The 23,307-nt window shown below is 56.6% G+C and overlaps 2 protein-coding genes across 2 annotated transcripts in view; one reads left to right on the forward strand and one right to left on the reverse strand.

Annotated features, from left to right (window-relative positions):
• On the reverse strand, nucleotides 1-8,892 carry Mrpl21 (mitochondrial ribosomal protein L21). Its single transcript, XM_070009840.1, has 7 exons — nucleotides 8,763-8,892; nucleotides 5,792-5,849; nucleotides 3,911-3,996; nucleotides 3,077-3,240; nucleotides 2,006-2,058; nucleotides 1,589-1,692; nucleotides 1-325 (listed from the first exon to the last, which is right to left on the reverse strand). The coding sequence occupies exons 1-7, from the start codon at nucleotides 8,860-8,862 to the stop codon at nucleotides 261-263; spliced, it is 630 nt and encodes a 209-aa protein (XP_069865941.1). The 5' UTR covers nucleotides 8,863-8,892; the 3' UTR covers nucleotides 1-260.
• Ighmbp2 (immunoglobulin mu DNA binding protein 2) overlaps nucleotides 8,755-23,307 on the forward strand; it is a 19,571-nt gene continuing 5,018 nt past the window's right edge. The window contains exons 1-10 of the mRNA XM_070009838.1: nucleotides 8,755-9,060; nucleotides 9,974-10,143; nucleotides 13,505-13,697; nucleotides 13,836-13,933; nucleotides 16,066-16,229; nucleotides 17,014-17,214; nucleotides 18,754-18,901; nucleotides 20,908-21,082; nucleotides 22,169-22,351; nucleotides 22,809-22,927. Coding sequence (XP_069865939.1) covers nucleotides 8,975-9,060; nucleotides 9,974-10,143; nucleotides 13,505-13,697; nucleotides 13,836-13,933; nucleotides 16,066-16,229; nucleotides 17,014-17,214; nucleotides 18,754-18,901; nucleotides 20,908-21,082; nucleotides 22,169-22,351; nucleotides 22,809-22,927 — 1,537 coding nt within the window. The 5' untranslated portion in view covers nucleotides 8,755-8,974. The remainder of the gene's footprint in view (nucleotides 9,061-9,973; nucleotides 10,144-13,504; nucleotides 13,698-13,835; nucleotides 13,934-16,065; nucleotides 16,230-17,013; nucleotides 17,215-18,753; nucleotides 18,902-20,907; nucleotides 21,083-22,168; nucleotides 22,352-22,808; nucleotides 22,928-23,307) is intronic.

The raw sequence follows: 23,307 nt of genomic DNA on the forward strand, positions 1-23,307 counted from the left end.
CGCCTTCTCCAAGGACACGTTTATTTTCACTTTTTTCATTTTTTTGTGTGCGGGTCCTGGGCTTGAACGAGGCGGGGGCGCTGTCCCTGAGCTTCGGTGCTCTAGGCTAGTGCTCTACCACTTGAGCCACAGCCTCATGCCTAGTTTGTGGCGGTTCCTTGGAGATGAGTCTCGTGGGCCCTCCTGCCCGGGCGGCCTCCACACTGCTGTCCTCAGACCTCAGCCTCCTGCCTTCACACTCATAAATGTCAGCGGGGCGGTCACAGCAGGCGCGGGGCGATCTCGATGCTGTTAATGCGGAGGATGGTCTGTGGGTTCACGTTAACTGGGGGAGAGAGCAAGGTCATGGGTAGCTGGGTCCCGCCATCGGGGGCTAGCCGCGGGCCGGGGAGGCCCAGCACCCAGCTGCCCGCGGCTCTTCTCGAGGGGAGGATCAACCACCTCCGTGCCCGTGGCCAGGGTGCTCCTGCCTGGAGGCAGGTGAGCCCCAGTGTGGCCAGTGGGGCTGCCATGAGGGTGCTGGCAGTGCCCCAGGGCTGGCAGGACAGGCCGTGTGCGCCCCCTCCAGGACTGGAGGGGAAAGGCAGCCGCCTCTGGCACCCACTGGCTTCCCTGGCTGAGCCCGGGCCGAGAAAATGGATCTGCCACTGGGAGGCAGCGCGGCCTCCCCCCAGGCAGGAAGCTGGCACGGGCCGTCCAGCCCCCTCCGGCTGACAGGCCTGGTGTGCCCCGACCCCAGCTCCCCGGGGAGATTGCCAACCTACCTGCTCCCCTCCGGGTCCCCTCTCACATCCTGTCACGCCTGCGCCGCTGCAGAGTGACCCCACACCCTCTAGCCAGGAGACGCTGGCGCCTCCCGATGGCTGAACTCTGTCCTGTCCCGGCTGTGCCCCCAACGCCTGCGTGATGCCTGCTAGACCTCAGCTCCCGCCATCTCACCCCGCCGGGCCACCCGCACTCCCAACGCGCTCTCCAGGCCACCACTCTGGCTGTGGCCCCTCCACCATCTTCAACCCTGCCAGCCCTGGCCTCGGCCCTTTCTCCCGTCGGCACGGCCTTGGCAGGCCGCTGCACCATGGCTCATTTAAAGGACTTAATGTAATGCCCGTCAGATCGCCTGCGGGCTGCCCGGCTAACCTGAGGAGGGCGCTGCCACTGTGGCCTGCCTGCGCCCAGCCATGGTCCCCACAGGATACGATCCTCCTTGGCGTGAGCTCTGAGACGCAGGCCTGCCCTGCCCCGTCCCACTCTGGCTCCAGATGGCAGCCGCGCAGCACTCCACTGCCCAGCGCCCCTCCCTGCGTCCTGGCTCCGTGGCCAATGTGGGAATGCCCGCCACGCTGCCAGCGCCACCAAGATGTCAACACGGCTCTCACGTGTCTCGTGCTGAGTCCCGGTGGGGTCAGGGTTCACGGCTACTCTGGAACTGCCCTAATCTTGGCCAATAGTGTGAGCAACCCCAGGAGACCTGGTCCACACAGCCCTGGTAACCGTTACCAGGGGCGGCCTCCGCCGGGACACAGCCACGCGGCGCCGGCGGCGGCTCAGGGCAGCCTCCGTGGGCGCCCGCGACAGCGCTCTCACTTACTGTGCTTCTTCCTGAAGTTTTTCCTTTTCCTAAATTTCATGTTGACTTTTGGCCATGATTCTGTCTTCTCGATGACCGTGGCTTCCACATGAACGAGATCCTTACTGGAAGGAAGGACATGGGAGAGCAGACGCCCTCCTGATCAGCCTGGCTCTCGAGTGCCAGCCCACAGTGAAGCTACCTCCTTCTTGGGCTGCAGGAGTTGCAGGTCTGCAATGCAGGTGCCCTGAAAAATCCTGAGTGCTGCGAGGGATGAGCTGGTGACTGGGGTCCGCTGGGGGTTCCTGTGGGACACCAGGCCCCCCCCCCAGCACACGGACACACACTGTAGTCAGGGTGGCCGCCAGTGCCCTGGACACCACCTGGGCTGCCGCACCATGTCCACCCACACACCCAGCCCTCACCCGCAGCCCTCACCTGAGCAGCGGCTTGCCCAGAAGGGTGAAATCGTGTGCCCCGACCAGCAGAACCTGAGAAAGTGATGCGGGAGTTCAGTATTGCTCCACAGACAGCCCATGTGCACAGAGCAAGGTGGGCCTCAAAGCTGCCATGCCCCGGCCACTGCCTCCTGAGTGCTGGGACTACAGGCATGAGCCCCTATGCCCAGCAAAGGAGCAACATGCATTTTCATAGGACAGTCAGCAAATGACGCCCCTTAAGGTAGCAAAAGGAGTGTCCACCTTGTTTCCGGGGTCTGGGGCTGGTGATGGACCGGAACACAGAGCATGCAGTGTGTGCTCTGGCCCAAGCTCCCCCAGCCCCAGTGCTCATGTGAGAGGCTGTGACGGGGTGCTCGGATGGGGTTGGGGGGGGCAGAGCACACGGGTGGCCTGTGCCAGGCTCTGGTCCATGCCCTGCACCTCAAGAAAAATGTGTCCACAGCACTCAGCTCTGCCGGCTGCCGGCTTGTTTTAGGTTCTGAGACCCGCTCTGGACCAGAGACGGGCTCTGTGATACAAATACACAAAGCTCCAATCGCAAAGCAGAGTTCTAACGCGTAAAGGAAATCCTCTCCTTCACGTTAAGCATACCCTCACAAGTCCACTGCAGAGAGCTGTGACTGCGTAAGGAGAGGGCCAGGGCGAGCGGCTCACAGGACAGAGCTGCTGCACACGCTCAGCTCGCACTGCAGGTTGACGGCAGCTGGGAAGCTGCCCTGGGGAGCCAGGGGGCCAGCTGGACCCAGAGGTCAGGAAGGGCGTCTCCATGGGGGGCCAGGAGACCCCGCCCCACGCTTCCCTGGACCTCCTCACCCCTGAGATCCAGCACTCCTGGGCCAGGGAGTGAGGGGCATGGATGGTGATGATGGTACGCAGACGGCAGGGCAAAGCAATCAGGCCTTTGTCCCCTTAGAGTGAGTCTACGGGGCCAGGGCAAGCTGGGAGCTGCGGCCGGCTCCGTCCCGGCCTCCCGCCCCGCACCCCAGTGGGGAGGGCACAAGGGGCGGCCAGCCCCACCTTCTCACCCCCCCTCCCGCCCCCGCCTCACCTTCTCCAGGCGAATCCTGTCTCCGCACTGGATGTCCAGCTCGTTTTCAATTAAAATCAGGTCCTCTGAGGTCACCTTCCACTGATGGCCGGCAAAGTGCACCACAGCAAAGAGCCGGCCGTACTGGCCCGCGGAGATCAGCCCGTTCACCTTCCTCACCACCTCTGGGGGGGGGGGGGGACAGGAAGGGGCAGCTGCCCTGGCCAGTATTCCACCCAACATGGAGTACCAGGTGCAGGGCCCTGGGTAGATGTGCAGACTGACTGACCCTGCCCGAGCCCCGCAGTGCTGAGCCTGGGCCTCTCTCCCCCCCCCCCCCATGGCTCCTGCCCCTGCCGAGTGGGGATCACAGGTACTCCACCGTACCTGCCTCAGTCGCTTATTTTTTTAGGTGCTGACACTGGGCCTTGAACTCAGAGCCTGGGCGCTGTTCCTGAGCCCTTTTTGCTCAAGGCTGGCATTTTACCACTTGAGTCACAGCTCTACTTCCATCCTCTTGCTGGTTAACTGGAGATATGAGTCTCAGGGACTCTGCTTGCCCAGGCTGGCTTTGAACTGCGATCCTTAGATCTCAGCTTTCTGAGTAGCTAGGATTGCAGGTGTGAGCCCCGGCGCCAGCTTTGGGTGTGGGGTCCCAGGCATCCACCACGAGAGGTCGCCCTCCCCGTTATCTGCTAGGACCCAGGCAGCTGCTGGGTGGCTGTCTGGCTGTGAATGAGCGTCTTAAACTTGGGCATTTCACATGGAAACCAAACCAGGCTATGGCTAGGCCCACGGGGACACCTGGGCTCCAGCCCTGAGGCACGACCACCGCCGAATGACGGATGTCTTTACCTGTGTGGTACCTGGTCTCCTCCACGGGGTCTGGCAGCACAACTTCCGGCCATGGAGGGGAACTCAGGGAGGTTTTGGGAACGTACCTGTAACACATTTCATACACCCACGTCACGCGTGACAGGAAGCTTTGAGTCCCCAAGCAAGGCCGCCAGGTCACGTGTTGGGAGGGGAAGGCCCTGTGTCCTCAGAGCCCTCGGGAGGGGTGCCGAGGGATGCTGGGAGTGTGAACTATGGAGAGGTGGAGGGGTTCCACAACACCGGTGCTCTAGGGCCTCGGTGTACCCTGAGGGATCTGCACGCCCCTCAGGGCTGCGTGTACCCTACAGCAGCAGCTTACCAGTCCCCAGCGTCCTGCTCCACAGGACACACACAGACCTGAGACCAGGGCGGCCTGTCGTGACCACATGCCCCGTGGCTGTGTGCAGTCTGTGCTCTGAAGGGTGCATTCCCACCCTGCTGAGCCCTGGGACACCAACGCCAGGGACTGAGGCCTGGCAGTGACCTTGACATGCCAGGATGTTCTTTGATGTGTGTGTGTGTGTGTGCATCGGTACTGGGGCTAGAACTCAGGGCCTGGGCGCTGTCCCTAAGCTTTTTTTGCTCAAGGCTGGTGCTCTACCACCTGATATACTGTTCTACTTGTGGCTTTTTTTTTTTTTTTTTTTTTGGTCATGGGGCTTGAACTCTGGGCCTGGGCACTGTCCCTAAGCTCTTCAGCTCAAGGAGAAGTGTTCTATCAATTGAGCCACAGCGCCACTTCCGGTTTTCTGGTAGTTAATTTGAGATAAGCGTCTCGTGGACTTTCCTGCCTGGGCTGGCTTTGAACCGCAATCCTCAGATCTCAGCCTCCTGAGTAGCTAGGATGACAGGCATGAGCCACTAGTGCCTGGCTTCAGAAGCTGTTCTTTAGAAGTCTGCCCTGTTCAGCCTCCTGGACTGGGGGGTCCAGGGCCAGATGAAGACCATGAGCAGAGAGAGCTTTGCAGAAATGTCAGGAAAACAGGCCCTGGTAACATCAGCACTAACTTCTCCTTTTGAAGCTGAGACGCCGGATCCCATCAGCAGCCCGTGCCAGTGCTGCAGAGCCATGTGTCTATTCTTTTTTTTTTTGGTCGGTCGTGGGGCTTGAACTCTGGGCTTGGGCGTTATCCCTCAGCTCTTCAGCTCAAGGTGAACACTCTACTGCTTGAGCTACAATGCCATTTCTGGTTTTCTAGTGGTTTATCGGCGATAAGAGTTTCACGGACTTTCCTGCCCAGGCTGGCTTTGAACCGTGATCCTCAGATCTCAGCCTCCTGAAGCTAGGATGACAGGTGTGAGCCACCAGTGCCTGGCCTGTGTGTTCATTCTGTAGCTCTGCATGGGAACCGGGGCCTCCCAGCCCCACTGTAGTACTGTGAACTATTTAAACATTCTCCTTTGCTGGACGTTCAAGCCCCATTGGATCGGTACTTATGGCCTCCACCAGGAGCAGGTGAGGGCAGTGACTCGGTGTCCATGGCTGCAGAAATTGGCCGGCCCGGTGGCACCCGTGGCTGCGAGGCCACAGCAGAGCACCACAGCCCCCTGCGCTTCAGGCCTGTCCCTACCCCTGGCTGTGACCCGCTCCAACTGTTACATTAACCTTTTCTAAGCCTGGCATCTTAACGAGGGATATGCTTTCTCTGTCTAGAAACCCTGAGTGGCCAGGCTTCCCGTTGGTGACGTGGCCTGGGCACCGCGGCCTGCGCCTCCACAGCCTCCACTCTACGGAGGGCTCAGAAAACTAAGGCCCAAAAAGCTGAAGTGAAAAGCTCAAACCCAGACCCCACCATAGGAAGCCCCATGTTGAGAAAGTTCTCCAGAGGAAGGGGATCAGAAACCCACATTTGGTATTACCCAGGTGGAAACGGGGCGCTCTGCGAGCTGTTCCTTCGTGTGCCAGACCAGAGGGAGCCTGAGGGACAAGAAAACACGTCCATCACCGTGAGACGCACGGGCCAGACCCAGGGCCGCACCAACCCCACTCTTCACCCACCACCGCCTGAGAGCTCAGGCATGTGCTAACCAGAAGGAACCTCACCGGGGACCCCAACGAACAGCACAGGGGCTTTGGGCTTCTAAAACATCAGTCAGGGCTGGACTCTGGTGGCTCACACCTATAATCCTAGCTACTCAGGAGGCTGAGATCTGAGGATCTCAGTTCAAAGCCAGCCCAGGCAGGAAAGGCTTTGAGACTTTTTTTTTCGGGGGGGGGGAGGGGGGTCCAGTTGTGGGGCCTGAACTCTGGGCCTGGGCGCTGTCCTCAGTTCTTCAGGTCAAGGCTAGGGCTCTACCACTTGAGCCACAGCACGATTTCCGGCTTCTTTCTTTTTGCTTATGTAGTGCTGAGGAATCGAACCTAGGGCCTCAGGCATGCAAGGCAAGCGCTCTACCACTGAGCCACCTTCGCAGCCCCCTGTGAGACTCTTATTTCCAATAAACCACCAGAAAACTGGAAGTGGAGCTGTGGCTCAAGTGGTAGAGTGCTCACCTTGAGCTGAAGAGCTCACAGACAGTGCCCAAGCCCAGAGTTCAAGCCCCATGACTGACAAAAACAAACAACAACAACAACAACAAAATCAGCCCACATCCTGCTGTGGACAGAACCTTCCAGCAGCTTCCACCTCACTCAGTGAAAATGCCAAGTCCTCTAACACCAGTGGCTCCATTTCTCCACCTGTTTGGTTCACCTGCCCCTGTCCCTCTGACTTCCTGGTCATGGTGGGGCCTGCGGGGCCTCTCCCTGGGCTGGAACATTGCCTCCCTCTGCCTTACCAGGTACCCACAAACTCGTCCCCTCACTTCCTTTGGGTGCCCACCCAGTACCATTGCAGGAGAGAGGTCTTCCCCAGACATAGAAGTTGAATCCCACTGAGTATGGTGGTGTACGCCTGTAGTACCCATCTTCCTGCCTCTGCATTCCAGTATTTAGAAGTTAGAGGAAGGAAGATTATGAGTTCCAGGCCAACCTGGACTATAGAGGGAGACCCTGTCACAAAAAACTAACAGATGAAGGAGGTGGCTCATACCCATAAATCATCAATCAAGCTAAGACCCACATTCAAAGTCTACCCGCTAACCCACTAACCAAACAAGCCAAACCCTTCCCACCCCAATTCATGCTTTCTTACTCTCCATAAGCCCTGCTAGTTTTCAAATACACCAAGTGTGTTATTTTACAAAACTGCCTGACTCTCTCCCCCATCAGCTCCATCAAAGCACAAGCAGCAGTGACAGGTGACAGGGGCAGTGATGGTTTTCCTGAGACAAAGGCTCTGCCGTGCCATCACTCCAGGGATCAGGGATTTGGAACCTGTCCTGACAGCCCTGTGCTGGTGAGGGCTTAGGGAGAAAGTTCTTGCAACCAATTTGCTCTTCTTGTAACCCAAACCTAGGGCCTTCGCTTTGCCCAGGCTCCACGGAGAATGCATCACCCTTTGGGCTCCTGGGAGCCTGTGGACTGTTTGTCCATCCTGGGTCCTTTACCCCTCTTCACTTTTTGGTCACCATTTCTGTCTCCTCACTCTACCTTTCCGTGGGCATCTGGGCTTTAACCCAGCATCTGATCTATGCCAGAACAAGGAAAGTCCCACAGCTTCTAGAAAAATGTCCCAGTCTACTAAAACTTAAGTTTTATTACCAAAAGTGTCAAGTATCAAAAGTACACAGAATATGGCGGGATAAGGTGGTGAACACCCCTAGGATCTCAGCTACTTGAGAGGCCAAGTACAGAATGGAGGTTGAAAGCCTGCCCTGGGGAAAAAGCTGGAAACCCTTACTGAGAATATATAACTAAAGCAAAAAAGAGGGGCAGGCATGGTTCAGCAGTAGAACACCTGCCTACCAAGTGGGAGGCTTTGAGTTCAAACCCCAGTGCTGCTGAGAATGCAGGGTGGGGTGTGGAGTAAATTCTCTTTCAACTCAACAGTTACTGACACCTGGCTCAATTCTGTGCTTATGCTTTTTTGTTTTTTTGTCGGTTGTGGGGCCTGAACTCTGGGTCTGGGCGCTGTCCCTCAGCTCTTCAGCTCAAGGCGAGTGCTCTGCCACTTGAGCCACAGCGACACTTCTGGTTTTCTGAGTGGTTTAGAGTCTCACCGACTTTTCCTGCCCAGGCTGGCTTTGAACGGTGATCCTCAGATCTCAGCCTCCTGAGTAGCTAGGATGACAGGCGTGAGCCACCAGCGCCCGGCATTTTTTCAAGTGTATAATTTTTATTAAGGTGTGTAGAGAGGGATTATAATTGTATAATTCAGGTAGTGTGTAATTTCTCTTTTGGACAATGTCACCCCGATTATGGTTATTTCTAAAATACTTTATCAGCCCCTCCCTGACAACGTCCCCTCCCTGAGCGGTGCGCCTAGCAGTGCAGAGTCTACCTCGGGGCTCTCTAGGGCTGTGTGGACGGTGGATCCGTCAATGACGGGCACCGACCACTGCGGTCCCCAAGGAAACGTCACAGCCCTACAGGTCCTCCGTGCTCTGCCTGCCTACCCTCCCTCCCTGTCCGCGACTCCGCGGGATTTCCGTGGCTGCTTGTGGGTTTGAGCTCAGAGCCCAGCACTGGCGCGCCGCCCCCCGAGCCGCCCCGAGCCCGGCGGCCGAGGCGGCCCGAAGCCCGACCCTCCGCGGCAGCCTCGGAGTGCGGCGCGCGCCAGGCCTCCGCCTCCGGGGGCCCGCTCAGGCTGCGCCCGGCCCCGCTGCGTGGCCGCCCCAACGGCTCCGGGCCTCCGAACGTGGGGCCGTGAGGACGCGGCGGGGGGCCGGGGGCCGGCGCTGCTTCCCGGGGGCCCCCGCCTCCCCCCCGCCCGGGGCGCCCGGGTCTCACCGGCCCCGGGCCGCGAAGGAGCCCGGACGCTGCGACCGCACGCGCGCGCCAGCCGCCCCAAGGTGCCCGCCAGCTCCGAAGCCACCGCGGCCGCCGCCATCTCGCCCGCCGCCTGACCCGGAAGCGGAAGAGGCGGGAGCCGCGCGCGTCGACGCACGGGTCCGGCGGGGATTCGGACCGCGGCGTGGAGGCGGGCCGGGCGCGCGGCGGCGATGGCCTCGGCGGCGGTGGAGGACTTCGTGGCCAGACAGTTGTCCCTGCTGGGCCTCGAGAGGGACGCGGAGCTGCAGGAGCGCAGGTGCGAGCGGCGCGGGCTCCAGACCGGCCCGGCGCGGGGGCCTGGGCGGCGGCCGCTGGAGATCGGGTGACTCCCGCAGGACGGGGCCCGAGCGCGGCCCGGGGAGGGGCGGGCCCGGAGCGGCGCGGGGACGGACGGGGGAGCCGGCGGGGCCCGGAGCGGCGCGGGCACGGACGGGGCCCGGAGCGGCGCGGGCACGGACGGGGGAGCCGGCGGGGCCCGGAGCGGCCCGGGGCACGGGGGAGCCGGCGGGGCCCCGCCTCGCTTCTGGGGGTGGGCATTCGCCTCAGCCAGGTCCACGGTCCACAGCCCCGAGCCGCCTCTGGCCCTGTCATTTCCGGGGGGGGGGGCAGAGATGGAGAGGTTTGAGTAAGGGTCCCCAGGGTCAGGTGTGGGTTGGTCGTGGGCGATGGGTTTCCGCCTTGTCTCTGAGCCTTCCTTACTTCATCTGTGGAATGGGCCCCCCCCCCCCCCCCCCATTTTGCTTTGAGAATAAACGTCTGGCTCTGAGTCAAGCGCTGAGTGCAGTTGCTAGTGGAGTTAGCAGCCAGGATGGTGGCTGTGCCTCACCTCGCCGAGACCTGCCAGGCCCGGCTGTGCTGTGGGGCCCACGTGCTGTGCTGTGGGCACAGCCAGGCCCCCGGCCAAGCAGGCCAGGAAAGTGATCAGCATCTGGGGACTGCTTGGCTGGTGGTACTGGTGGCTGGCTGGGGAAACCCAGCGACAAAGATCTGGGGTAACAGGTGGAGGAGCCCTAGGGGCAGCAGGAGGAGCTGGTTTGGGAGGGAGCAGGTTCTGAGTTCCCGTGGGGCCTATTTAGTGCACGGATCTTTGTTTTCCTTTGCCTTTGTGGGCAGAGGGAGAAACTGGTAAGGGTTTGAGTACTGGAGTGTGGGTACCGGATGTCTTGCAGGGCCTGGCAGGAGAACAGCTCTCTGAAGGAGCTCCAGAGCAGGGGCGTGTGTCTGCTAAAGCTGCAGCTGGCCAGCCAGCGCACGGGGCTGTACGGACAGCTTCTGGTCACCTTCGAGCCTGGGCGAGGCGGGTCTGCCGCAGGCCTTCCCAGCAACAGCTTCTCTTCCGGTATGTGCAGACCAGAAACAGTACGGCATTCAGACCACTGCACGGGTTCTCCCGAAGACTGGTCAGCGGCTGGGCTGGGAAGGTAGTTTAGTGGTAGAGTGCTTGCCTACCATGCTTGAGACCATGGGTTCAGTTCCTTGGTACCACATACACAAAAATAAAATTAAGTAAATAAAAACTGAAAAAAAACAAAACCAAAAATTGAGTGGATGGAGGGCCCAGCCAGAGTGCAAAGCTTTCTTCTCTTACCCAGGAGTCCCTCAATTTATCTAGCCCTAGTGGTTTGAGAACATGACCTGCAGCCAGCTGTTGCTGCAAATGTAACATATACACCAGGTCTCCAGATTCACATAGCCTGCGTGGGAGCAACCAAAGAGTCATTGTGTTGAACATTGACAGCAAGCCCAAATGATGTTGTGCATATATTAGGTTACGTGCAGTGATTATTAAAAGCAAATTGAGTGGAAGGTTCATATGCCTTGTCCTTCAACATGCGCAGCTCCCACATCAGTGTCCCTACCCCAAGTAGTGCCTTCCTTACAGCCTATGAGCCCTCAGTGACATGTCATTGTCACCTAAGTCCATAGTTTACCAGGGCCTCAATCAGGGCTGTGTATTCTGGGTTTTTGTTTGGTTTTGTGTTGATACTGGGGCTTGAACCCAACCTGGTGTTATCTTTTAACTTTTTCTCCCAAGACTGGTGCTCTACCACTTGAGTTATAGCTCTACTTCTGGCCTTTTGGCAGTTAATTAGGGATAAGAGTCTGATAGATTTTTCTGCCTGGGCTGGTTTAGAACCTCAATCCTAGACCTCAGCTTCCTGCCTAGTTAAGATTATAGGCGTGAGCCACTGGAGCCTGGCTGTATATTCTGTATATTCTGTTTCCTTTAACTGGTTTCATATGGCTACCAGAAAGCTTAAAATTAAACGACCTTGTACCTCTGTAGAGTTGACAGCCTGCTGTGTGTAGATTGCTGGATGTGAGGTCTGTATAGTTTTGTATTATAGATACGTTTCTGCCAAGCCTGCTTTGGCTCAGCTCCTGCTGGCCCTGCTGGAAAAGAAAGGCAGTGCCAGGGATCAAACCCAGGGCTCTGAGCATTTTACTCAAGCCCTTTACCCCAGGCCAGAGGAAGCTTCTGGACCACACATGGGGGCTGCTGTTTCAACACCCTCAGTCCTGGAAACCCATACAGCAATGTTGCTGGTGCGTGCTTCTACCCTCAGTGGCTCTGCCTTGCTTACGTGGTTACAGTGTTTCGAGGGTTTTTGTGCAGGTCCTGGGATGCGGGTCCTGGGGCTTGAACTCAGCCTAGGCACTGTTCCTGAGCTTTTTGTACTGAAGGCTAGCATTCTACCACTGAGCCACAGAGCCATTTCCAGTTTTCTGGTGGTTAATTGGGGATAAGAGTCTCATGGAGGGGCTGGGAAGTTGGCTCAGTGGTAGAGCGTTTGTCTTGCATGCATGAGGCTCTGGGTTTGATTCTTCAATACCATGTAAGCAGAAAAAAGCTGGAACTGGTGCTATGGCTCAAGTGGTAGGGCTCTAGCCTTGAGCTGAAGAGCTGAGGGACAGCACCCAGGCCCAGAGTTCAGGCCCCACAATCAACAAAAAAAAGTCTCATGGACTTTCCCCACCCATGCTGGCTTTGACCTGTGATCCTCAGATCTCAGCCTCCTGAGTAGCTAGGATTACAGACGTGAGCCACCAATGCCGGGCTGGTGTTGTAGTTTGATTTATCCACCCTTGTCCCCCGCAATGGTTGGAATCCTGGCTGGAGGAGATGAGATGAGAGGAGCAAGGAAGAGCATGAGGGAGACTGCTGGAGGGATGATGGGAGCGGGCATGCTGGCGGCTTTTCCATCAGGAGGAAGGGAGCAAGACTGAGTGCATGCAGGGCTGGTGAGCACCGAAAACTGAGGTGAAGCTCCAGATCTATTCTGAAAGCGTGTGGAGACAGACCGGAGGTCAGTGAGGGCCCACTGGCTAGATGCCAGAGGAGGCAGCCAGCGGAGACAGCACCAGGAGCAGATCAGAGGGTGTGGTCACAGGCTCATCTGGGCAGTTTCGAGTCTCTGTGACTCAGAATCACAAAGCCTGAAATGTGAGGTCCTGGACAGGGCAGGGTAGGGGGAGGGTTCAGGAGGTACGTGGTCCTCTGCTCTGCTGGTGATGGGCCTGGCTTCTGCCACAGAACCTTCCTCTGACCCCCTGGCTAAGGCTCCAGGTGTAGCTGCAGGTGAGGGCTCAGGGTGTGAACAGTTGGGTGGTCTAGCTTTTGTCTCACAGTGGATTCTGCTTCCATGGGAATGGTCTCTGCTCCAGGTGATGGAAACTTGGACAGACTGGCCTGAGCTAGTCACACTGGGGCCATTGCAACTCACACTCCAGCCCGAGCTAGTCACACCGGCCATTGTAACGCACACACTGGCTTCGGAGGGCACCAGGACAGTTTTCTCCATTTCTCGGCTCTGCCTTCTGGGCTGCTTACTCAGTGCTGTTGTAGCCCCATGCCCTCTGAGATGTCTTGTCTAGCTGGAGAGAGTCAAGGGCTCTGCACAAGGCCCACTGGGTTGCACCTCTGCGGACGTGCAGTCCTTGTGTCCATGAGATCTTCTGTGTCCATGTGTACGATCTTAAGGATTGGATAATAGTTCATCCTCAAGTATATTCCCACACATGGGGGACTTAGGTGTTAGGTCAGCATTTATTTTGACTTGTTTTTTTTTTGTTGTTGTTATTGGTCATGGGGCTTAAACTTGGCCTGGGAGCTGTCCCTGAGCTTTTGTGCTCAAGACTAGCACTCTACTACTGTTTTGAGCCACAGCACCACTTGCAGTTTTTTGGTGGTTATTTGGAGATAAGAGTCTCAAAGCCTTTCCTGCCTGGGCTGGCTTTAAACTGTGATCATCAGATCTCAGCCTCTTGAGTAGCTAGGATTATAGGTGTGAGATACAGGTGCCTAGCTTGTTTTTATTTATTTTTAATATTTTTTCTCTTTGAATTTTTTAAAAATTTATTTTCTGTGTATGTGGTACTGAGGAATCGAATCCAAGGCTTCATGCATGCTAGGCAAGCGCTCTACCACTAAGCCACCTTCCCAGCCCTTCCTGGCTTTTTTCTACTTCTTTTTTTTAACTTCTGAGGTCATTTGCTACTGGGGGTAAGAGAGAGGCATAGCTGAAGCGGTAGTGCTCGCCTAGCCTTCGGAAACCCTGGGTTCTGTCCCCAGCATTGCAAAAAAAGAAAAAGAAAAGAGAGAGAAAGTAATGTGTATCCGAAATGTGCCAGGACTTACCACACTATAATAACGTTTAGCGTTTCTCAGTGTTGTGCAGCTGAGTTTTTGCTTTTTGCAGGCGATATCGTGGGTCTGTACGGTTCTGGGAACCAGGATGGTCAGCTTGCCACCGGGGTCTTGACTCGAGTCACCCAGAGGTCAGTCACGGTGGCCTTTGATGAGTCTCATGACTTCCAGTTGAACCTGGACCCTGAAGCTTCCTACAGGTTGCTAAAGCTTGCCAACGACGTCACTTACAAGCGACTCAAGAAGTACGTGGGAGTCCCACCGGGTGTTTTCCGTGCTTGTGCTGACCCCTTCTGGTCAGGGGTGGTTGTGCGCCCTCCGGGGAGGGCCTGGCCCCGGTCCTGCCCCACCCCGCCCCTCACCTGGGCTCTTCTCTCTTGCAGTGCGCTGCTCTCCCTGAAGAAGTACCACTCCGGGCCCGCGTCCTCGCTCATAGAAGTCCTGTTCGGTGGAGCTGCTCCCAGTCCTGCCAGTGAAATACGTGAGCAATGGCTGCCGAAATGATCAAGGGCACCGTGACCTTGCACTGCCTTAGCAGAGACTTGAGAATGTGCAGTTAGAGTCTGTCTTCACACCTTCGCTTTTGAGTCTGAATTCCTGGTGTGAACAAGTCTATCTCCCCTGTGTGAACAACTAGCCTGAAGAGACAGCTCAGCTCCGTCCCTCTCCTTTCCTCCTTCCCTCCTTCCCTCTTTCTTTCCTTCCTTCCTCCTTCCTTCCTTCCTTCCTTCCTTCCTTCCTTCCTTCCTTCCTTCCTTCCTTCCTTCCTGTCCTCCTCTCTCCTCCCTTCCCCTCTCTCTTCCTCTCTTTCTCACTCTATTTTTTTTCTCCATCTTGTTTTCTCCTGTGCTGGAGATTGAACCCAGGGCCTTGCACACAAGGGTCTATCACTTGAGCTACGCTCCCAGCCATTTGATTTTTATTTTGCTTTTGAGAAAGGGCCTCACAATGCCTTTTCTAGGGCTGGCCTCAGAGTTGTGGTCTTCCTGTCCCTGCTGCTCAAGTAGCTGGGATTACAGGCAGGCACCACCATGCCTGACCAATAATGTCCTTCCTAATGCAGAGACTAAAAAAATTAATATTCGTTGGTTGTACAAGGGGGATTCATTGTGACATTTCCAGACATGCACACAGTCCATCCAGCCCAGCCTTGCCTCCATCCCGTTCCCCCTTGCAACACTTTCCAGAGGTTTCATAGTTAAGTTCTCGCACAGCTGAGCGCACTTCCTCATGTGTCCTCTTGGGGAGCTCTCTCCACTTCCTCCCCTCCCCCTCTTCTCGGTGTCCCTCCCCCTCGCCATGCCCCTCCCCCTTCTTGCTGAGCTCTCTCTCCACACCTGAGCTGGTTTTACTTTTTTTTTTTTTTTTTACATTTTTTTGAATTATTATTATCTTGAAGTAGCTGTGCAAAGAAGTTCCCATTCTACAAAAGTCTATGAGTACAAGGTGTCTGGCAACATGGTCACCCATCGCTCCTAACCCATCCCTTCTCTCACTTTTTTTTTAAATTGAGACTAGGTGATTACATAAATTTCACATATTTCACAGAATTGTGGAATAGTGATACTTAGTGAAAGACAAAAACACATTTTAACCTTCACAAGGCCAGTTGTCAGTATCATGGTCTAAACAGTTTGTGAATTCTATGAGCTTTGACAATACAGTATTTCTTCCATATCAGGTGATGTTTACATTTCTTTCCTTTTGCTTAGTGTCAGCTGTTCCCTGCCCCTCCCCCCTTGCTGCACTCTCTCCACACCTGAGCTGGTTTTACTTTGTTCTCTAGATGTATTTCAAGTGTATATTAATTACGCCATGGCTTTCAGATGTGCCTGTATTGTGTTCTGCTCAGAAGAACCTCTACTGCTCTCTCTCCACTTCCTCCCCTCCCCCCCTCTGTGTGTACCTCCCCCTTCTCCATGCCCTTCTCCCCTTCCTGCTGAGCTCTCCCCTTCCCAGCTGCCATCTGGCCCACGGCTTTCCCTGAAGTTCCCGATGCCATCTTCATACATAGTTGTGATATATTTACACATTATCCCCCTCCATCTTCCTTTTCCTTCTCTCCTTCAGCCGCCCCCCACCAAGCCCCATATTATATCTATTACATATATGTTATGTATACACACAAATAACAGATACACACATTTCTGTATACTAGCATATACACACATATACACGTCTACTCCCCAGCAAACTTGAGGACACGCAGCAGGTGCACACTTGGTCCTGTTTTAGAGGGAGTCTTTTTGTTGGTCGTGGGGCTTGAACTCAAGGCAAATGCTCTACCACTTGAGCCAGAACCCCACTTCTGGTTTTCTGGTGGTTTATTAGATAGGAGTCTCACAGACTTTCCTGCCTAGGCTGGCTTTGAACTGTGATCCTCAGAGCTCAGCCTCATGAGTAGCTAGGATCTCAGGTATGAGCCACCGGCGCCTGGCTTAGGGGGGGTCTTTTGACAGTGTGCAGATTGTTTCTGAGCTGCTTGGCCTGCCCCGGGAGCCCTGGATACTCAGGTTGTTCCTGTCCCCTGGGCTGGGTGGCCTCACCCCGATGGGTGCCTTGGTTGATCCTGTCCCCCCGGGCAGGTGGCCTCACTCTGACCCTCTCCTGCAGCCCCGCTGACGTTCTACAACCCCGCCCTGGACGCCTCCCAGAAGGAAGCTGTGTCCTTTGCCTTGGCCCAGAGAGAACTCGCCATCATCCACGGACCTCCTGGCACTGGGAAAACCACAACCGTGGTGGAAATAATCCTCCAAGTGGTGAAGCAGGGGTTGAAGGTGGGCAGCCTACGGCTTCCTCGTGCTTGTGGGTGTCTGGTCTGGCCTGTAGACCAGTGCTCAACAGGGTCCCAGCCTTTCCTGATTTCCCTTGGTCCCTTGAGCAGGGGGCACGCTGGGGCCACGGCCTAGCCCACGCACGCACACACTCCCCTGCACGCACTCCGCTGCAGGCCCACACTGTGGGTGCAGAGGTGCCAGGGCTGGCATGTACTCCGTGCATGCAGTGAACTGATCAAGCGTGCACACACCTGGAAAGCGCGTTGCACACTGTCCATGTCACTGCTCATGGCCAGGAGAGAACCTTGTTCGTGGCAGTATTGTTACCAGCAGGAGCGGGCCGCAGGGAAGTGGGTGGTGAACCCCTGCAGTAATCCTCACAACCCCCCTGAGTGGGGACTCTTGGTGGCCCCAGAAACAGGGTCAGGGTCAGGGGCTCTGTGGCCTAGCGGGGAGCAGCAGAAACCAGGAGTGGATGGGTGGAGGTCAGGGAAAGCTGCCCCTCTGTTCCTGCCCGCCTCCTCCGCCTTTCCTATTGGCTGAGTCTGTGGGTCTACTCATGGGACGTGGGTTTCCTGGCTGGCTTCTGTTTTGGTGTACCATATGAGCCCATGGTCACCTGCTGTGCAGGCCACCTGTGGCCCGCAGCGGGGGAAGGAAGGGCAGCACCGGGCATGGGGAGGCAGGCCACCCACTGCCCACTGCTGCTCCCGGGTCTCTGTGGGGTGATGAGCTGGTGTGCGTGGGTCCTGCCCCGGAGCCCAGCTGAGCGTGTGTTCCGCAGGTACTGTGCTGCGCACCCTCCAACATCGCCGTGGACAACCTGGTGGAGAGGCTGGCCGGCCGCAGGCTGCGCGTCCTGCGCCTCGGCCACCCCGCCCGCCTGCTGGAGTCCGTGCAACAGCACTGTCTGGACGCCGTGCTGGCGCGCAGCGACAGCGCCCAGGTTGTCGCCGACATCAGGAGGGACATGGACCAGATCTTCGTACGTACGCGGGTGTCGCCCGGGGGCCTCAGGAGCACCCGCTGCCCTACCCCTCACGCTCCTGTCCCCTCCGTCCGCTCGGTCAGGAATCGAAAAGTTGGACTTCTCTTCCTGGTTTTGGATGGCTGTTTTATTTGGTCTTGTTTTGTTTGCATCTTTTATTTTAGGTGTTGGGATTGAACCAGGTCCTTGTCTGTGCTAAGCAGACGCTACCACTTGAACCACACCTCTAGCCCCTCACTCCCTCTGCTTTCATTTTGTGATAGTGGGATTTGAGTGTGTTTTTTTTTTTCTCCTTTTTGTCAGTCATGGGGTTTGAACTCAGGACCTGGGTGCTGTCCCTGAGCTCTTTTTGCTCAAGGCTAGTACTCTATCACTTTGAACCACAGCACCACTTCTGGTTTTCTGGTAGTAAATTAGAGGTAAGGGTCTTACCAGGACTTTCCTGCCCGGGCTGGCTTTGAACCATGATCCTTGGATCTTAGCCTCCTGAGTAGCTAGGATTTGGTGCCTGGCTGTATTTTGTCTGTGGGAAAGGGCCTTTTCTAGCCTTCCCATGCTGTTCCTTCTGTCTCAGCCTCCTGCATAGCTGGGCTGTAGGCTTGTATCCTGGTGTGGGCTTCTCATTTGAGATGCTCGTTTGGTGGGAATTCAGGTGTTCAGGTACTTGAGGGTAGATAACAAATTGTCTTACAGAAAACATTTTCCAGGTGTCTCCCTGTAGCCAGGCGTGTGCTCTAGCTGATACTGGCACGGGAGAAGGATAGCCTGAAAATACAGATTTGCAAATCCAGCCTCTTCCCAAGTCTTTCTGTCCTCCCCTGCTCCCACAGAGGGGGTGGGAGGTTCAGGGTCAGGCGGTGGTCCTCAGGTTTGTGTGTCTGCCCTCTTGTCCACTTTTATAATGACCCGGCCTGCGTCTGCCCTTGGCCGTTGTCCCGCTGCCCAGATGTGCATCCTCCTTGGCCTTGTTGGGGCAGAGGAAGAGGGGCGGGAGTCTAGGCAGTCCCGTGAGCAGAGGCCGGCCTGAGCAGACAGCCCGCTCTGGTCCTGTGGGTGGGTTGTTCGGCATCAAGGTTGCCATCTAGGTGTGGAGCCGGCCATGATTCCATTCATGTGCACTGCTCTTGTTTGTGTGTAAGTCCCTCTTGTCAGGACTGGTTCTCTGTGAATTAGACACTGAACCGCCTTCTCTCCCCGCTGCCAAGCTCTAGTCCACAAAACAGACAACAAGTAAGGACAGGGCTGTGGGCGTCTTGAGGTGTCAAAGTAAATTGGGGAATTGGGCGTCTGTAACCCCAACTGCTCAAGACGCTGACATCTGAGGATTGCAGTTCAAAACCAGCCCAGGCAAGAATGTCCAGGAGACTTACCTGCAATTAACGACTAAAAAGGTGCTGTGGCTTAAATGGTAGAGTGCTAGCCTTGAGCGAAAAAGTCTAGGGACAGCACCCAGGCCCTGAGTTCAAGCCCCAGTAACCCCCAAAAAGTAAGAGCACAAGGTCCTGTTGAAATGACTGTATTTTCTCATCATTACAGCTGAAAAACAAAAAGGCACACGATAAGAGAGAGAAAAGTAATTTCCGCAATGAAATGAAGCTACTAAGAAAAGAGCTGAAGGAAAGGGAAGAAGCGGCCATGGTGGAAGGCCTCACAGCGGCTGACGTGGTGCTGGCAACCAACACGGGTGAGCGGCTGGCCAGCTGGGGGGGGGCCCCCAGCCGGGAGGCGGCTCCCAGGGAAGCTGTCCCCACCTGCAGTTTTCCCTGTCCTGAAGTGAGGCTGTAACTCTAGATTTCTCAGGGCCTGGGCACTATCTCTGAGCTCTCTTGCTCAAGGCTAGCATTCTACTACTTCGAGCCATAGCACCACTTCCAGTTTTCTGGTGGTTACTTGGAGGTAAGAGTCTCACAACACAAAATCTGTGTATAAATGTGAGTGTATTATAAAGTGTAAAATGTTGATGTAAAAAAAAAAAGTCTCACAGACTTTGCTGCCCAGTCTGGCTTTGAACTATGCTCTTCAGATCTCAGCCTCCTGAGTAGCTAGGATGACAAGGCGTGAACCACTGGCTGGCGCCTGGCTTCAGATTTCCTTTCTTTAACGAACATCAGGCTATTTGGGTTTGTTTCTCTCAAGAAGTTGTTGGTTTAATATAAACCCTCAAATTTAGAGGAGTGTTGTCCAGAACATTCCCTTGCTCCCTGCGGACGCCCCACTGGCCTGGCCTCTTTGTTTTGCTCATCTGGTTTTTATGTTCTTCCTCAGGCTCTGCTGAGGACCAGCTCTGACTTTCCTGTTTTCTGTCTCCCTGGATCTGACCCTGTCTCTGCTATTCGCTGTTTCTCTGGGCTGGGTCTCGCTTGCCCAGGCTGGTTTATTGAGGCGGAAACTGAGTTCTTGCTCATGAGGGATTTATTCCAATCCTTGTCCCTTAGTCTAAAATACTGTGTTTTCATTATCATTCATTTCCTGACAACTTTGCTTTTCCTCTTCCTGAAATCTTGGCTTCTTTTTTTCACCTATGTTGGTTGAAAAGTGTGTCATAGTTTCCAAATAGTTGAAGATTTCCCAGATGTCTTCCTTTTTTTTTTTTTTTTTTGTCGGTCGTGGGGCTTGAACTCTGGGCCTAGGCGCTGTCCCTCAGCTCTTCAGCTCAAGGCATGCGCTCTACCACTTGAGCTACAGCGCCACTTCCGGTTTTCTGGTGGTTTATTGGAGATAGGAGTCTCACGGTCTCTCCTGCCCGGGCTGGCTTTGAACCGCGATCCTGAGATCTCAGCCTCCTGAGTAGCTAGGATTACAGGCGTGAGCCACCAGCGCCCGGCTCATGTCTTCCTTTTTTTGTTGTTGTTCCTGGGTCTTGAATTCAGGTCCTGGTGCTGTCCTTGAGCTCTCATTCAAAGGTTAGTGATCTACCACTTTGAGCCACAGCTTCCACTTCCGGTTTCTGAGTGGGTTAGTTGGAGATAAGAGCCTCACAGACTTCACTTTCTGGGCTAGCTTTGAACCATGATCCTCAGATCTTAGCCTCCTGAGTAGGTAGGGTTACAGATGTGAGCCACCAGCATCAGGCTTCCCAGATGTCTTTTTTTTTTTTTTTTTTTTTTGCTGGTCGTAGGGCCTGAACTCTGGGTCTGGGCGCTGTCCCTCAGCTCTTCAGCTCAAGGCTAGTGCTCTACCACTTGAGCCACAGCACCACTTCCAGCTTTTTCTGATTATGTGGTGCTGAGGAATCGAACCCAGGGCCTCATGCATGCAAGGCAAGCACTCTACTACTGAGCCATCTTCCCAGCCCCCAGATGTCTTTCTGATGCTTTTAATTTAGTTCTGTGTGGTTCTGAGCAAGTCTCGATGTCCAATGGGTGCTGTCTCGCTAGTCTGGAACACGGTGGCTCTTGTGAAAGTCCTGGGACAGCTGACGAGAACCTGTGTCTGGCACTAGGATGCTCTGTAGGGATCAGGGTGGGGGGGGACTCCTTCTGTCCCCCTCTGTCAGGGCGTAGCGTCTGTCCGTTGACTACATAGGGTTCCCTCCAGGTCTGTATCAGCTCTGGGACCCGAACGCGTTGGTGTCTGCCCCAGTGCTGACTGCACACAGCATTAGTGCAGGCGTTGGGGGAGCCGCCGAGCGTCACGTTCCGTTGGCGTGATTGCAGCTGGCACCTGCACTCCTGTTTCCTCTCCGACCAGGTGCCTCTCCCGATGGCCCCCTGAAGCTGCTGCCCGAGGGCCACTTTGACGTGGTGGTCATTGACGAGTGTGCCCAGGCCCTGGAGGCCAGCTGCTGGATCCCTCTGCTGAAGGCCAGGAGGTGCATCCTGGCCGGAGACCACAGGCAGCTGCCGCCCACCACGGCCTCTCACAAGTAAGGCCCCGCCCCCAGAGCTCCTCCTCCCCACCCGCCCCGCCTGTGCTCCAGGGCCCAGGCTGGTGCCCTGGGCGTCCCTCGAGGATTGAGTGTTACAGCATGCTGCCAGGCACACCCCCAGTGCTGACCTGGTGCCTCACGTACCACGTCCCCCACAAGGCCGCAGGTATGACGGTGGCTCTGTGAGAGCCACCTCGGCCACGTAGCTCAGCTGACGCGGGCTGTGCAGTGCCATCAGTGGGGACCCTGGATAGAAGACGGATGCAGGAGACGCTGCGCCCCATGGGCCTGGTGGGGCCTCCTCCCTCGTTGTGTGTGGCGGAGGAGTCGGTAGGCCGCCGAGGGGAGGCTGGCGTGAGGCAGCACAGGCACTGCCTGTGCCAGTGGTGCGCATGCGTGGCCGTCAGCCACCACGGGCTGCTTACTGCTGCCACATGTGAGAGGTCCCCCCCATTCATTCATTCATTCACTCGTGTACGTGCATGCTGATATTAGGCTTCTTGAACACAGTTTCTTAGCTTTTCTTGCCCTCAACCATTTAAACTGCAGCTCTGGATTTTTTTGCTGGTTAATTGGAGATAAGTCTCACGGACTTTGCTGCCTGCGATGGCTTTGATCCACAGTCCTCCCTTCTCAGCCTCCTGACTAGCTAGGATTATAGGCGTGAGCCACCAGCACCCGGCTGAAATTGTCCTTACAAACTTCCCAGTCAGCGTGGTGTTTGTGGTGTGTTACTGCTTCAGACCACACGGACGGGAAGCTCAGTGTGCAGCCAGGCTGCGGAGGGGGATCTGCTTCCGGCACTTTCCAGGTCCTGGAGGTCACTGCATGTGTTGGCTCTCAGCGTCTCCCCCCTCCAAGCCAGCAGCCAACCTCCCTCAAGTCTTCTCTCAGGGGCTCCTCCTCCTCCGACCCCACCTCTCATTTGGTCCCTGTGGTCGGGGTGTGGAGGCTTGGGTCCTGGTGGTCACGTGAGGGGCAGGTGACCCGGGTACACTGGATCAGGCTTGCAGACAGCTTTCCCCACTCACCCCGTGTCACACGCACACTGCGACCCGGACCCTCCTCCTGTTCCCCGTGCAGGGCAGCGCTGGCGGGGCTGTCGCTCAGCTTGATGGAGCGCCTGGCCCAGGAGCGCGGCCCCGCTGTGGTGCGGATGCTCACGGTGCAGTACCGCATGCACCAGGCCATCATGCGCTGGGCCTCTGAGGCCATGTACCACGGGCAGCTCACAGCCCACTCCTCCGTGGCGGGACATCTCCTGAGGTAAGTGGCCTGTGGCCCTGGCCTGCCCCCGGCCTCCCCTCCTCTGAGAAGCGGTGTCCTGGGTGAGGAGCCCCGGCCTGCCCCGGCCTCCCCTCCTCTGAGAAGCGGTGTCCTGGGTGAGGAGCCCCGGCCTGCCCCGGCCTCCCCTCCTCTGAGAAGCGGTGTCCTGGGTGAGGAGCCCCGGCCTGCCCCGGCCTCCCCTCCTCTGAGCAGCGGTGTCCTGGGTGAGGGAACCGGGCAGCAGGCAGCCTGTCCGTTTTCTTTTCCTTTCTGATTTGGTCTTTTGAGACAAAGTCTCCTTATGACACACCCAGGCTGGCCTAGAATTCTTGATTGTCCCGTCTGGAACTATAGGCTGTGCTACCACACGCGTCCCGGCCCCTCCGATGTTGTGACGGGAAGGGCAAGTGCCATTGTGTAGGAGTTCAGTGCTGCCCTCTGTCCGCCCGCGTGCCAGGGACCTCCCCGGCGTGGCTGACACGGAGGAGACCAGCATCCCCCTGCTGCTTGTGGACACGGCCGGCTGTGGCCTATTTGAACTGGAGGAAGATGACAACCAGTCCAGGGGGAACCCAGGTGAGCTCCCCAGCCCGGGTGTCCTATCCTCGAAATAGAGTGCCAAGGTCCACCAGCCCGGGGAGGCGCAGGGGAGGGTGGAGGAGGGCAAGCGCTGACGAGCTGCCGTGGAAGGTTGAGGATGGGCACTCGTGGGCAGGAAATGGCGTGTTCTTCCGAGGCTCAAGGGCCCCAAAGAAGGCCATCGAGGACTGTCAGCATTGTGTACTCTCGAAGGGCCTGAGTCTGGTCCAGTGCCAGTGACGGGTGTGTGTGTGCTTGCGTGCACACCTGGGCTAGTCCTGGTGCTTGAATTCAGCCTGGGTGCTGTCCACGAGCTTTTTTTTTTGCCAGTCCTAAGGCTTGAGCCCTCGGCCTGGGCATTGCACCTGACGGAGCTC

This window comes from Dipodomys merriami, unplaced genomic scaffold, assembly GCF_024711535.1.
Source record: "Dipodomys merriami isolate MVZ:Mamm:240054 unplaced genomic scaffold, mDipMer1.0.p SCAF_78, whole genome shotgun sequence".
NCBI lineage: Eukaryota > Metazoa > Chordata > Mammalia > Rodentia > Heteromyidae > Dipodomys > Dipodomys merriami.

Excerpts from the sequence above, each read along its gene's own strand:
- Mrpl21 (XM_070009840.1), bottom strand. The coding sequence starts at position 8,862 with ATGGCGGCGGCCGCGGTGGCTTCGGAGCTGGCGGGCACCTTGGGGCGG. Across the intron at positions 2,059-3,076 it reads ACAGGATTCGCCTGGAGAAG|GTTCTGCTGGTCGGGGCACA; the intron begins GTGAGGCGGGGG and ends TCACTTTCTCAG. Across the intron at positions 326-1,588 it reads AAACTTCAGGAAGAAGCACA|TTAACGTGAACCCACAGACC; the intron begins GTAAGTGAGAGC and ends TCTCTCCCCCAG.